This window comes from Silene latifolia, chromosome 11 (assembly GCF_048544455.1).
Source record: "Silene latifolia isolate original U9 population chromosome 11, ASM4854445v1, whole genome shotgun sequence".
Taxonomy (NCBI): domain Eukaryota; kingdom Viridiplantae; phylum Streptophyta; class Magnoliopsida; order Caryophyllales; family Caryophyllaceae; genus Silene; species Silene latifolia.
In genome coordinates, this window is record NC_133536.1 from 26723200 (window position 1) to 26735885 (window position 12686).

Sequence of the window (12686 nt, forward strand, 5' to 3'; positions counted from 1 at the left end):
TAAAGAGGAAATGATGGGCTTAAGTTGGAAGGAGCCCGTAATCAAAACGTGTAAAACCCAGGTAGGGCGCACGGTGCGCCCAATGGCATAAGGAGGGGCGCACGGTGCGCCCAGTGTGCTGGATTTCCGCTTCAACTTTTTCCTTTGCTTCTTCTCTTGGATGGTTCTTCCCTTGTTCTCTTGTAGCTTGCTTCCATGCTTCACTTGTGACTTAGAACCACCCCGAGCTTCCTCCAAAACACGATCAAAAGCTCCATAACAACTCTACACTCGGAATTGGTTAATAAAGACATAAGTCAGCAAAACCGCTTCCTAGTGTCGCTTATTATGCATAAAACACGGTAAATGGATGGTAAATATATGAGCTTATCAATCACCTTCCTAGCCAAATAGTTGAAAAATATGCATTTTTTATTTTGTCTTCTAAGAAAAGTAGCTTTACTTCTGGAATTCAGACTATAATTTAAGCATACTTGCTGATTTTTTTCCACTTGAAACTGAGTGCATAATACTTTTCTTGGAAATTTTGTAATCATGGACCTACAAAGAAGGTATGTGACATATTTTGTGTATTGAAAATAAGATATTGATTGGTTTGGTTACTTTTATTTAATAGTAAATGCATAATTTATTAAATAAAAAAATGAAAGCAAGTATGACTACTGACCAGAACAAATATATTCAAATTTCAAAGTACAGCAATTATTTTATCAGGCCTCACTCTTCTACCCTGCTTCAACCAAACTTTTGACGAATATTAATTAAAGAAGAGTGGGACTACCTCGGTGGGTGAGATCCCATCTTTCATGAGGCTCGCTCAGTAGTATGTATTACGCGCGCGCATATAGCACAAGTATCTAATAGAAAGCCCATGTAAATGGATAGTTCAATGACCAAACAGTTTTCAACATTACAATTTACAAGCATGAGGTACAATACATATATACTCAAAGATGAATAATTTCCTGAATAGGTTCATTTTGCGAGTAAATTCAAGCAGGACAGATCAAAACATACCAGAAATAAAATATACCGAGTATTTATTTTAAATTTGCACTATCTGATTTACAGATATCAGTTGGGTAGGATCGGCAGCAATACTCTACTCTACTAGTTTTAACATTGTTCCTTCTATAGAGAATCGAACTCAAGACCTCCAGTTGAGCTAGATTGCTACAAGAAAAAGATGAATATCTTGTGTATGTCAGACCGGTCACTGGGTTTGTGTAATAGTTCCTGAGGTATTGAAGGCCAATCTTGGAGGTGAAGATAAATTCGGCCTGGGTGGCATTTGTATCGAATCAAGACACCCTTGTAGCATGTCTACCACCGTAGTCATTGTTGGCCGATTTGAAGGATAAGTCTGTATACACCATAAGCTTACCAAAATCATCTTCGTCTGCAATGCTTTTTCTTCGTCATTTGTAGTTCCTTGAAATGAAGCTTCCTCCTGCAGTTCAAGTTTGTCGTATATCCACTTCGGAAAATACAGGTCACTGCTTTTTTGCTGATCTGCAGATAAATTGTTTCTACCACATACCATGTCTAAAACCATCATCCCAAAGCTATAAACATCAGATTTGTGGGAAACTCCTCCAATTGTTCTGCAGAATACCTCTGGAGCTATGTACCCAATAGTCCCTCTTGCTTCCATCATTGATATGGTACTTTTTTGTAAGGGGCATAATCTGGCTAGGCCAAAGTCTGAAATCTTCGGGATAAACTCTTGATCAAGTAGTATATTGTGAGGCTTGATGTCGAAATGCAAAATACGAGCATTACAACCTCGGTGTAAATAGTCTAATCCTTTTGCGATCCCTATGGCTATATTAAGAAGTGTTTCCCATGGTAAGGATTGATTACTAGGACCAGCACCATGATATGTGAATTTTTCAAGGGATCCATTCGGTAAATACTCATATATCAAGGCTCTTTTATTACCCTCGAAGCAAAAACCTAAAAGAGTGACAATATTGACATGGTTAGTTCGACTGATGCTAGCTACCTCGTTGATAAAGTCTTCACCGTCTCCCTTTGATTGTTTCAAGACTTTCACCGCCACAAGAAAGCCGCTCTTTAACTTACCTTGGTAAACAATAGCATAGCCACCTTCACCAAGTTTCTTTCTGAAATCATTTGTGATTTTCTTTAAATTCTTGTATGTATGTCTTGTTAAAGAAAACGAACCATAAATTTGTAAGAACGCATCAACATTGGGGCATGTTCTGGCTTCTGACTTCCAGAACGTAGCGAATTTCGGACTTGATTTCTTTTTCCTTAGAAACCAGGCAATAACAATTAACAGTCCTACCCCCACTGCTATTGAAGCTGCAGTAAACGAATTGACATATAATTGTCAGGTAAATTTATTAACATTAGAACTGGATGCTGAATGTATTTTGACAATAACACTAGATTACCTGATCCAACAATGATGAGTCCTTTGGATATTGCTGTGGAGTTAATGATATGAAATTATAAGCATATATATGTAAGAAAAAAAAAACAACACAAAAATTAAAGATTTACGTCTTAGAGTAGTACATATGCTTACCTGGTTTGCAGAGGCACACAAAATCTGAAGGCGAAGATGAGCCACATATGCAACCAGATTGTAAGGGATACGCATAATTCACTTCAAACCCCTCGTATAAGACCTGAGCGACAGTTTTATTACCCTTCTTATAAAGATCAAACTGTTTCCTTAAGACTGGAGTCGGAGCAGAGTTGCAAGATGCATATTGGCCTTGGGCTGAATTATTGTTCCGATAATAAACTGGAAATTTGGCAGAGTTCTCATAGCATGTAACATTGCCATCACTACGGTTTGGGACTATCCCATTGTTGCACTTGTAAAGTAAGTTAATCATCTCAACCCTTCTGGTGAACTCAAGTATGTCACCAAAATCTCTTCCGTAAGAACCACAAGTATTTTCCGGAGCCCCACGAAGTTCAAGAGTTATGTTATTACCAAAGAAAGTGATGTTAAGAACATTATAACCTTCCAAGTATTTTGGGCCAATTTTCAGAAACGGGTAATGACCAGTTGGATAATCAATACACTGAAGCCGCAACGCCGGGTGGCCACAGTATTGAGGCCTGCCATCTCCCCAAAATGGGAACCCTACATCTTTGAGTTTCCCACATGAAAATAATAAAGAAGAGCATGTCTTATACGAATCATCAACACCATCAGATGAAGGCAATCTAACAAAGACGACAAAGATGGCAAAAGAGAGCAAGTGCAGGGAAGATGTTGAGGATACCATTTGTCGAGATCTCATTTGGAAATGCACATAGGAAGGAATAAGGTACCTCTAGAAGTGAAATTTTTAGATGTGTGTCATTAGCAAAATTCAAGTTTCTACTTTTAACACTATTAATGATATTGAATTATTGTCTAGAGATAATTAAGATTAATCAAGTTTGCAAGACCATATACTTGTGGAAATTGGTAATGCCTATCATTGTCCTATACTTCTACAACTATTACTGCGTCTTTGAAGGGATAAGTCAACAGTCAAGCACTCAAGCTTACATGTTTCTCACTCACCTTCCTGAATAGTGAATACAAACAATTTGTGATTATTCTTTCATAAATGTAAACATATTCCGTCTCCATCAGTAGAACTGTAATTGATATCACTTCTGTTCGATACATAGCTTCAGTAGATCATGCCCATTTTAGTGAATCAACTTGTAGTACTGCTATCATTTTATTATGCCTCACAGTGTACCCTGCTTCAACCAAACTTTTTACGAATATTAAAGAAGGGTGGCCGGATGGGACTTATGTGTTCAACCATTATCATGCCTGTTGTATCTCTAAAAGCAAGAAGCTACCATTTTCTATTTCATCGTTAACGTCCAACGCACCCCTCGACTTGCTTTCTTCGGACCTCTGGACTAGTCCAGTCTTATCTCGTGACCACTACAAATACTATGTAATATTTGTAGACCATTTCACTAAATACGTTTGGCTATACCCTTTAAAACGAAAATCTAAAACCACTCAAATATTTACACAATTTAAAGCTTTAGTTGAGAAATATTTTAATCGACCCATTCGTCGCTTCTTTTCTGATAATGGTGGCGAATACATTAAATTAAATCAATCTTTACTCGATGATGGCATCTCGCATAGTACAAGTCCACCACACACACCGGAACACAATGGCTATGCTGAAAGACGACATAGACATATTGTAGAAACCGGCCTCGCATTACTCAATCACGCTGGCCTTCCCACGACTTATTGGCTCTTTGCATTTACTACCGCCACATACCTTATAAATCGACTCCATACTAAAAATTTAAATGGTGAGTCCCCTTATTTTAAATTGCATAAAATCCAACCCGAATATCATAAACTTCGCAATTTTGGATGCTTATGTTATCCGTGGTTAAGACCGTATACAAAACATAAATTAGAAGCTCGCTCCATCGCATGTATTTTTGTTGGCTACTCTACCACACAAAGTGCCTATCACTGCTTAGACCCAAAAACCCATCGCATTTATACTTCTCGGCATGTGAAATTTATTGAAGATAAATACCCATTTCGTGACACCATCTCGACACCTAGTCCTTCACCTATACTCGATGACTGGTGCACTCTCCATATACCGCTCCTTCCTCAGCCGGACACTACCGTGCCACCTACCTCGGTCCCTTCATCCACCACGTCCACCAGGCCTCCACCACGCCATCCCATCCACATTGTTTATTCTCGTCGACCTCACCCTTCGCCTACAACACCCTCCACTGCTCCCAATAATAAGCCCAATCAACACAACTCCTCTTCCTCTATTACTCCCACTTCTGCTTCTCCTCTCTCTTCCGCTGCACCCTCGAAACCCGCTCCTAAAGCTCGCAAACAAGCCGTACCACCACCTCCTAAGACCATTGTTACAAGACTCGACAATGGCATTAGGAAACCCAATCCTAACTACACTAACAACCTCGCTCAAGCCTCCTCAAACAGTGATATTCTACCCAACACCGTCAAGCAAGCTCTTATTCTTCCTCAATGGAGAAATGCCATGCAAGAAGAATTTGATGCTCTTGAACGAAACCAAACCTGGACCCTTGTTCCACACACTTCATCTCAAAATGTCATAAAATGTAAGTGGGTTTACAGGAACAAATTTAACCCCGATGGCACCCTTAAACAACACAAAGCTCGTCTTGTCGCTAAGGGATTCCATCAAAGACCCGGTATTGATTTTAATGAAACATTTAGTCCCGTTATTAAACCAACAACCGTTCGTTTAATTCTATCCTTAGTTGTCACTAATTCATGGTCATAACTCTCTGGGAATTCACCGAAACCAATCCAAGTATATTCATGATCTTCTAACCAAGTACAAAATGATTAATGTTAAGCCTAATACGACACCCATGGCTACATCTCCGTCCTTGGTTCGTGAAGACCACCTACCCATTCATGACCACTCCGACTATCGTGCTATTGTTGGTAGCCTACAGTACATATCCCTAAACAGGCCCGACATTGCCTTTGCCATTAATCGCCTTGCTCAATTTCTACATCACCCCACCACCACTCATTGGACTGCGCTAAAGCGTCTTCTTCGCTACTTGCAAGGGACTCAAACCGTTCGCCTCCAATTATATCGAGATTCTCCATCCCGTCTTCATGCATTTTGTGATGTCGATCATGCAGGTGACAAAGACACTTACCTATTTATTTTGTGTATGGAAATTCTATCTCGTCAACTTCAGCAGGCTGAATCCCAACACCGCATCTTTGGCCTCAAAATCTAGCGGTATGCTCCGCCTCTCTCGCATCTTTTTTATGCCGATGACGCTTTCATTTGCTACAAGGCAACGCCTGCTTCCTTTGAGGCTATCCGAGATATTTTCCAGGGATTTGAGGACGTTTCTGGTCAGATGATTAATCTGCAAAAATCGTTTATTAAATTTAGTCCCAATTCACCGGAAGATTTCAAAACCCATATGACCTCCATTCTGCGTATGAAAGCAAGTGATTCCTTTGATACTTATTTGGGGGTTCCGGTTGATTTACCAAAATGTAAGAAGACGGCTTTTAATGAAATTCTTGATAAGATTACTATGCGTATCTCGGCTTTGTCTTCACTTCACCTATATCAAGCTAGCAAGTTTGTTAATATTAACTCCATCTTGCTTGGTTCGTTGGTTCATATTCTGGCGGTTGTCCCATTACCGCTTTCCGTTTCAAGAAAAATTGACTCATTAATTGCGGCTTTCTGGTGGAGTAAACATTCTTCACACCGCTCTATTCACTGGCTATCCCAACAACATTTGCACATTCCAAGAGATAAGGGAGGCCTTAGTATTAAATCGGTAACCATCCTTAGTCAAGCTTATCTTATGAAGAATTTTTGACGCATCCACCATAAGCCGGATGGTATACTTGAAAAGTACCTCAAGCCAAAGTATAGGCGCGACCTTCTTATTCCTAAGATGAGGTCCAATGTTACACAACCTTCCTTTGTATGGCAAGGTATTTGTCGAGCAACTGCTTCTTGCACTGACGCTATGGCTTGGAAAGTTGGCAATGGTAACTCAATTAATCTTCTCTCTAGTCACTGGATACAAGGTCATCCCCCAAAATTGCGTCAAGAACAGCGCTATACCGTTCCTACAATTTCTGATTTTGTTAATGACAATTGCTCCTGGAAACCGCAACATATTTTTCGAGTTTTTGACAATCCCACAGCTCAAGCTATTTTGGCTATGGAACCGCCTATTCTTGCAAATGACGATTTCCTTTATTGGAAGTACATTGAGGATGGTTGTTATGATATCCAATCTGGGTACGCTTACCTTTTATCTAAAGGTACGACAACAACACCGACACTAAGCACGTTTCCTTGGAAGTTAGTATGGAGTTTCCCATTTTCTATCAAATTTCCTCTTTTCATATGGAGGCTTGCCCATCACATCCTCCCAACTAAGACAGTTATAGCACATAGGGCCTTTCGGATTGATGCTCTATGCTCTTTATGTCGATCTGCTTTGGAATCTCCTGAACATTTATTCCGCTCTTGTGACATCATTCAACATGTATGGCGGTCTTCTTTGCTCGCTATACAATCTATGGCTAACCCAAGTGTTTCTTTTATCCGTTGGCTTGCTGATCATATTACATACCTTCATCAGATTTCTTCACCGGGATTTAGTTCCTTACTCTACTTCTTTTGCATCCTGCGCTCCATCTGGATTACCCGCAACTCTATCGTCTTTGACAATAATGCGCTTGTGCCGGAACGGATCCTTCACCTAGCAGATGCGTTACACCATTCACATTTGCGTCTGCCCATTCTACGCCATGATGAAAATCAGTCCCAAACACTTCCCATGTCGGCAGGTAATCATCATTCAACTTCAACATCTTCTCTTTCTTACCATCTTTACATCTGCAGGAATTCTGTCCAAAATGGTTACACTGCTACTGTCGAATCGGACGCTTGCTTGCCTGACCAGTACTACGTGCGAGCATCTACTCATCTTGTTGCCTATTCTCAAGCTTTACTCCAGCTTATGTTAAGACAGGAGTTGGTTACATCCACTGCAGTTACCTTTGTGGTGACTTCCCAAAAATTATGTTCAGTTCTGGCCTCTCAAAAGTCAGTCCCAATAGCTGTGCGAAATTCGTTAGGTGAAATTCGCACATTACTTCGTGTACATCGTAACTGGTCAGTTAGCCTTGCTACTGGTTAGTTTACGTATGCTTTGCTTGTATCTGTAAAAACGCTATGTTTATCGTTTCTTTTTATTTTTTTTTTGGTTACAATGTTTATCGTTTCTTTTTATAAAAGCAGTTAACGATTGTCGGAAAAAAAAAAAAAAAAAAAAAATTGATTGGTTTAGTTACGTTTATTTAATAGTAAAAGCATAATTTATTAATATTCTCATGAAATGATTACTAATTAAATAAAAAATGAAAGCATGTATGACTACTGACCAAAGAAATATTCAAAGTACAGCTATTATTTTATCATGCCTCACTCTTCTACCCTGCTTCAACCAAACTATTGACTAATATTAAAGAAGGGTGGGACTAACTCAACGTGTGAGATCCCGTCTTTTACGAGGCTCGCTCAGGAGTGTCTAATAGAAAGATCGTTTTGAATACATAGTTCAAAGACCAAACAGTTTTCAACAAAGCCAGCATTTTGCTGTTATTTGGTAACATTACAAGCATGAGGTACATATATACTCAAAGATGAATAATTTACTGAATAGGTGCATTCCGCGAGTAAATTCAAGCAGGACAGATCAAAACATACCAGAAATAAAATATACAGAGTATTTATTTTTAATTTGCACTATCTGATTTACAGATATCAGTTGGGTACGATCGGCAGCAATACTCTACTCTTGAGTTTCAACATTGTGTATGTCAGACATTCAGACCGTCACTGGGTTTGTGTAGTAGTTCCTGAGGTATTGAAGGCCAATCTTGGAGGTGAAGATAAATTCGGCCTGGGTGGCATTTGTATCGAATCAAGACACCCTTCTAGCATGTCTACCACCGTACTCATTGTTGGCCGATTTGAAGGATAAGTCTGTATACACCATAAGCTTACCAAAATCATCTTCGTCTGCAATGCTTTTTCTTCGTCATTTGTAGTTCCTTGAAATGAAGCTTCCTCCTGCAGTTCAAGTTTGTCGTATATCCACTTCGGAAAATACAGGTCACTGCTTTTTTGCTGATCTGCAGATAAATTGTTTCTACCACATGCCATATCTAAAATCATCATCCCGAAGCTATAAACATCCGATTTGTGAGAAACTCCTCCAAACGTTCTGCAGAATACCTCTGGTGCTATGTACCCAATAGTACCTCTTGCTTCCATCATTGAAATGGTACTTTTTTGTAAGGGGCATAATCTAGCAAGGCCAAAATCTGAAATCTTTGGGGTAAAGTCTTGATCAAGTAGAATATTGTGTGGCTTGATGTCGAAATGCAAAATACGAGCATTACAACCTCGGTGTAAATAGTCTAGTCCTTTTGCGATCCCTATGGCGATATTAAGAAGCGTTTCCCATGGTAAGGATTGATTACTGGGACCAGCACCATGATATGTGAATTTTTCAAGGGATCCATTCGGTAAATACTCATATATCAAGGCTCTTTTATTACCCTCGAAGCAAAAACCTAAAAGAGTGACAATATTGACATGGTTAGTTCGACTGATGCTAGCTACCTCGTTGATAAAGTCTTCACCGTCTCCCTTTGATTGTTTCAAGACTTTCACCGCGACAAGAGAGCCGCTCTTTAACTTACCTTGGTAAACATTAGCATAGCCACCTTCACCAAGTTTCTCTCTGAAATCATTTGTGATTTTCTTTAAATTCTTGTATGTATGTCTTGTTAAAGAAAACGAACCATAAATTTGTAAGAAGGCATCAACATTGGGGCATGTTCTGGCTTCTGACTTCCAGAACGTAGCGAATTTCGGACTTGATTTCTTTTTCCTTAGAAACCAGGCAATAACAATTAACACCCCTATCCCCACTGCTATTGATGCTGCAGAAAACGAATTGACATATAAATTGTCAGGTAAATTTATTAACATTAGAACTTGATGATGAATGTATCTTGACAGTAACACTAGATTACTGTTTTGATGAGGATAGTTGATAACCTCATACCTATTGCAAGAACGAGCTTCCATTTCCCTATAATGAGGTTGAAAGAGTTAGAATTGAAAATAAGAAACATACACCAGAGGCTCCGACTCCAAACAGCGCAAGGGACAAACTACAAATATATAATCGAGAATAAAAAGGTGGAAGCATAATCATACCTTGTTTGCAGAGGCACACAAAATCTGAAGGCGGAGATGAGCCACATACGCAGCCAGATTTATAACACTTGACACATTCTAAAGGGTACCCATAGTTCACTTCAAACCCCTCGTAAAAGATCTGAGAAACCGTTCTATTACCCTTGTTATAAAGATCCAACTGTTTTCTAAAGACTGGAACCTCAGCAGAGATGCAAGATGCATATTGGCCTTGGGCTGAATTATTGTTCCGATAATAAACTTGAAAGTTGGAAGAATTCTCGTAGCATGAAACATTGCCATCACTCCGGTTTGGAACCATGCCGTTGTTGCACTTGTAAAGTAAGTTAATCATCTCAACCCTTCTGGTGAGCTGAAGTATGTCGCCGAAATCTCTTCCGTAAGAACCACAAGTATTTTCCGCAGCCCCCCGCAGTTCAAGGGTTATGTTATTACCATAATATGTGATGTTAACAACATTATAAGATTCCAAGTGTTTTGGGCCAATTGTCAGATACGGGGTACGACTATTTGGATTATCAATACACTGAAGCTGCAACGCCGGGTGGCCACAGTATTGAGGCCTCCCATCTCCCCAAAATGGGAACCCGACATTTTTGAGATTCCCACATGAAAATAATACAGAAAAACATGTCTTATACCTGTCATCAACACCATCAGATGAAGGCAATCTAAGAAAAACGACAAAAATAGCAAAAGCGAGCAAGTGCAGGGAGGATGTTGAGGATACCATTTGTCGAGATCTCATTTGGAAAGGCACATAGGAATAGGGTACTTCTAGATGTGAAATTTTTAGATGTGTGTCATTAGCAAAATTCAAGTTTCTACTTTTAACACTAATAATGATAATTGGGAAGAGACAATGATATTGAATTATTGTCTAGAGATAATTAAGATTAATCAAGTTCGCAAGACCATATACTTGTGGAAATTGGTAATGCCTATCATTGTCCTATACTTTTCTACAACTATTACTGCGTCTTTGAAGAGATAAGTCAACAGTCAAGCCCACATGTTTCTCACTCACCTTCCTGGATACAAACAATTTGTGATTATTCTTTCATAAATGTAGACATATTCCGTCTCCATCAGTAGAACTGTAATTAATATCACTTCAGTTCGATATATAGCTTCTGATCAAAATGAACATGCTCATTTTAGTGAATCAAAAGTACTGCTATCATTTTATTCTGCCTCACAGTCTACCCTGCTTCAACCAAACTTTTTACGAATATTAAAGAAGGGTGGCCGGATGGGACTAACTCGACAGGTGAAAATGTATTACGCGTTTAGCACGCAAATATAGCACAAGTGTCTAATAGAAAGCCAATGTAAATAGATAGTTCAAAGACCAAACAATTTTCAACAAAGCCAGCATTTTGTTATTATTTGGTAACATTACAAGCATGAGGGTACATATATACTCAAAGATAAATAATTTACTTACAGACTATGCTGATGCACTAACTGAATAGCCAAGCGCCAAAGAGGAAACTGATCAGAGAGAAAATTAAGCTAGATGGCCACAGGAAAAAGATAAAATATTTTTTCAGCTTGCAATATCCGATTTAGTTGGGTAGGATCGGCAGCAAAACTGTACTCATAAGTTTTAACGTTGTTGCGTTTCTAGAGTATCGAACTCTAGAGTCTAAAACCTCCAGTTAAGCTAGATGGCCACAAGAGAAAGATGAATGTCTTCTGTCAGACAGTCACTGAGTTTGTGTGATAGTTCCCGAGGTATCAAAGGCCAAATTCGGAGGTGATGATAAATACGGTCTGGGTGGCATTTGTATCGAATTAAGGCACCCTTGTAGCATTTGTATCACCGTACTCATTGATGGCCGATTTGAAGGATAAGTCCGAATACACCACAAGCTTGTTAGATTTTTGAGTATACACGAATAAGGATTGACAATAATGAAAACCGCACCGAATCGCTATGCTTTCCTAATAGAACAATTCGACCCTTACTTTAGTGCCTGGGTTGTATCGAACTTTCTATTGAGATAAGACGGTTGCCCTCTGTATTCGGCACAGAATACAGAGATATAATTAAGAAGTATTTTGTTGTAGAATGTTATATGTTCCTTGATGCAGTAGAATATTTCATTTCACTATCCCCTTTTCCTTCTCATTCCTTTGTCTATTTATAATAACAAAGGAGGGTATAGGGAGATGTATTTCTGAAGAGTCACAACTCTTCAGAAATTCCGGTTTCAATTAATTAAAACCCGAGTAATTTAATTACTATCAACCTCCGTCATAGTTATTCGAACCGAATAACTATACCGTAATTCCGTAAATAATTATGCGAGTGTACACTCCGTACTTCCCGAACTCACATTATATTATTTAGAAATTACCCATCTACGAACCAATCTTAATTACGCTAAATGAACCGGTAATTACTCTTAAATCACCAACATTCCTCCCCCATTTAAGCGTAATTCAAGAATTTAAATAATCTAACAAACATACCAATTTATGCATAAATGAAAATGTCACGAAGATTGAATTTTCACATAGTGAAATTACACATTCCAAATATTCGAGTATCGGGGTGTGACTAAGCATTGAACCCTTTCTACCCATTTTGAATACTTGAAGATAACTCACACATAAATTAATTTACTTCTAAAAATTACATAAACCGACACTTAATTACAAGCCTAGTGTCCCATATCTATTCATGAACATATCGGGAGTCAAACCCATACTCCCTTGAAGCGGCTGTACTTCATGTTCATATAGGTTGATTCTTTTCATCGTGTCCTTGCAAACACACTTTTTCAAAAGATCGACCTTACAACATGCAAGTCTAAGCACACACCTCGGGATATAAATTATTGTGTGCTTCAATCTCTTAAC

The 12686-nt window shown here is 38.9% G+C and overlaps 2 protein-coding genes across 2 annotated transcripts; both read right to left on the reverse strand.

The window, feature by feature from the left end:
* Positions 1-1039: 1039 nt before the first annotated feature.
* Positions 1040-3269, reverse strand: LOC141613143 (LEAF RUST 10 DISEASE-RESISTANCE LOCUS RECEPTOR-LIKE PROTEIN KINASE-like 2.4). The gene is made up of 3 exons (XM_074431879.1): positions 2555-3269; positions 2421-2453; positions 1040-2328 (listed from the first exon to the last, which is right to left on the reverse strand). Exons 1-3 carry the CDS (start codon positions 3267-3269, stop codon positions 1214-1216), a joined length of 1863 nt encoding a protein of 620 aa, XP_074287980.1. The 3' UTR covers positions 1040-1213.
* Positions 3270-8184: 4915 nt separating this feature from the next.
* LOC141611444 (LEAF RUST 10 DISEASE-RESISTANCE LOCUS RECEPTOR-LIKE PROTEIN KINASE-like 2.4) lies at positions 8185-10718 on the reverse strand. Its single transcript, XM_074429977.1, has 3 exons — positions 9819-10718; positions 9664-9690; positions 8185-9538 (listed from the first exon to the last, which is right to left on the reverse strand). The coding sequence occupies exons 1-3, from the start codon at positions 10564-10566 to the stop codon at positions 8424-8426; spliced, it is 1890 nt and encodes a 629-aa protein (XP_074286078.1). The 5' UTR covers positions 10567-10718; the 3' UTR covers positions 8185-8423.
* Positions 10719-12686: the final 1968 nt, after the last annotated feature.

Bases quoted from the DNA above. Each gene is read 5' to 3' on its own strand.
- LOC141613143 (XM_074431879.1), bottom strand. From the start codon at position 3,269: ATGGTATCCTCAACATCTTCCCTGCACTTGCTCTCTTTTGCCATCTTT. The intron at 2,454-2,554 runs GTAAGCATATGT...TTAACTCCACAG, and splicing joins TGTGTGCCTCTGCAAACCAG to CAATATCCAAAGGACTCATC. The intron at 2,329-2,420 runs GTAATCTAGTGT...CGTTTACTGCAG, and splicing joins ACTCATCATTGTTGGATCAG to CTTCAATAGCAGTGGGGGTA.
- LOC141611444 (XM_074429977.1), bottom strand. From the start codon at position 10,566: ATGAGATCTCGACAAATGGTATCCTCAACATCCTCCCTGCACTTGCTC. The intron at 9,691-9,818 runs GTATGATTATGC...ACCTCATTATAG, and splicing joins TGTGTGCCTCTGCAAACAAG to GGAAATGGAAGCTCGTTCTT. The intron at 9,539-9,663 runs GTATGAGGTTAT...CGTTTTCTGCAG, and splicing joins GAAGCTCGTTCTTGCAATAG to CATCAATAGCAGTGGGGATA.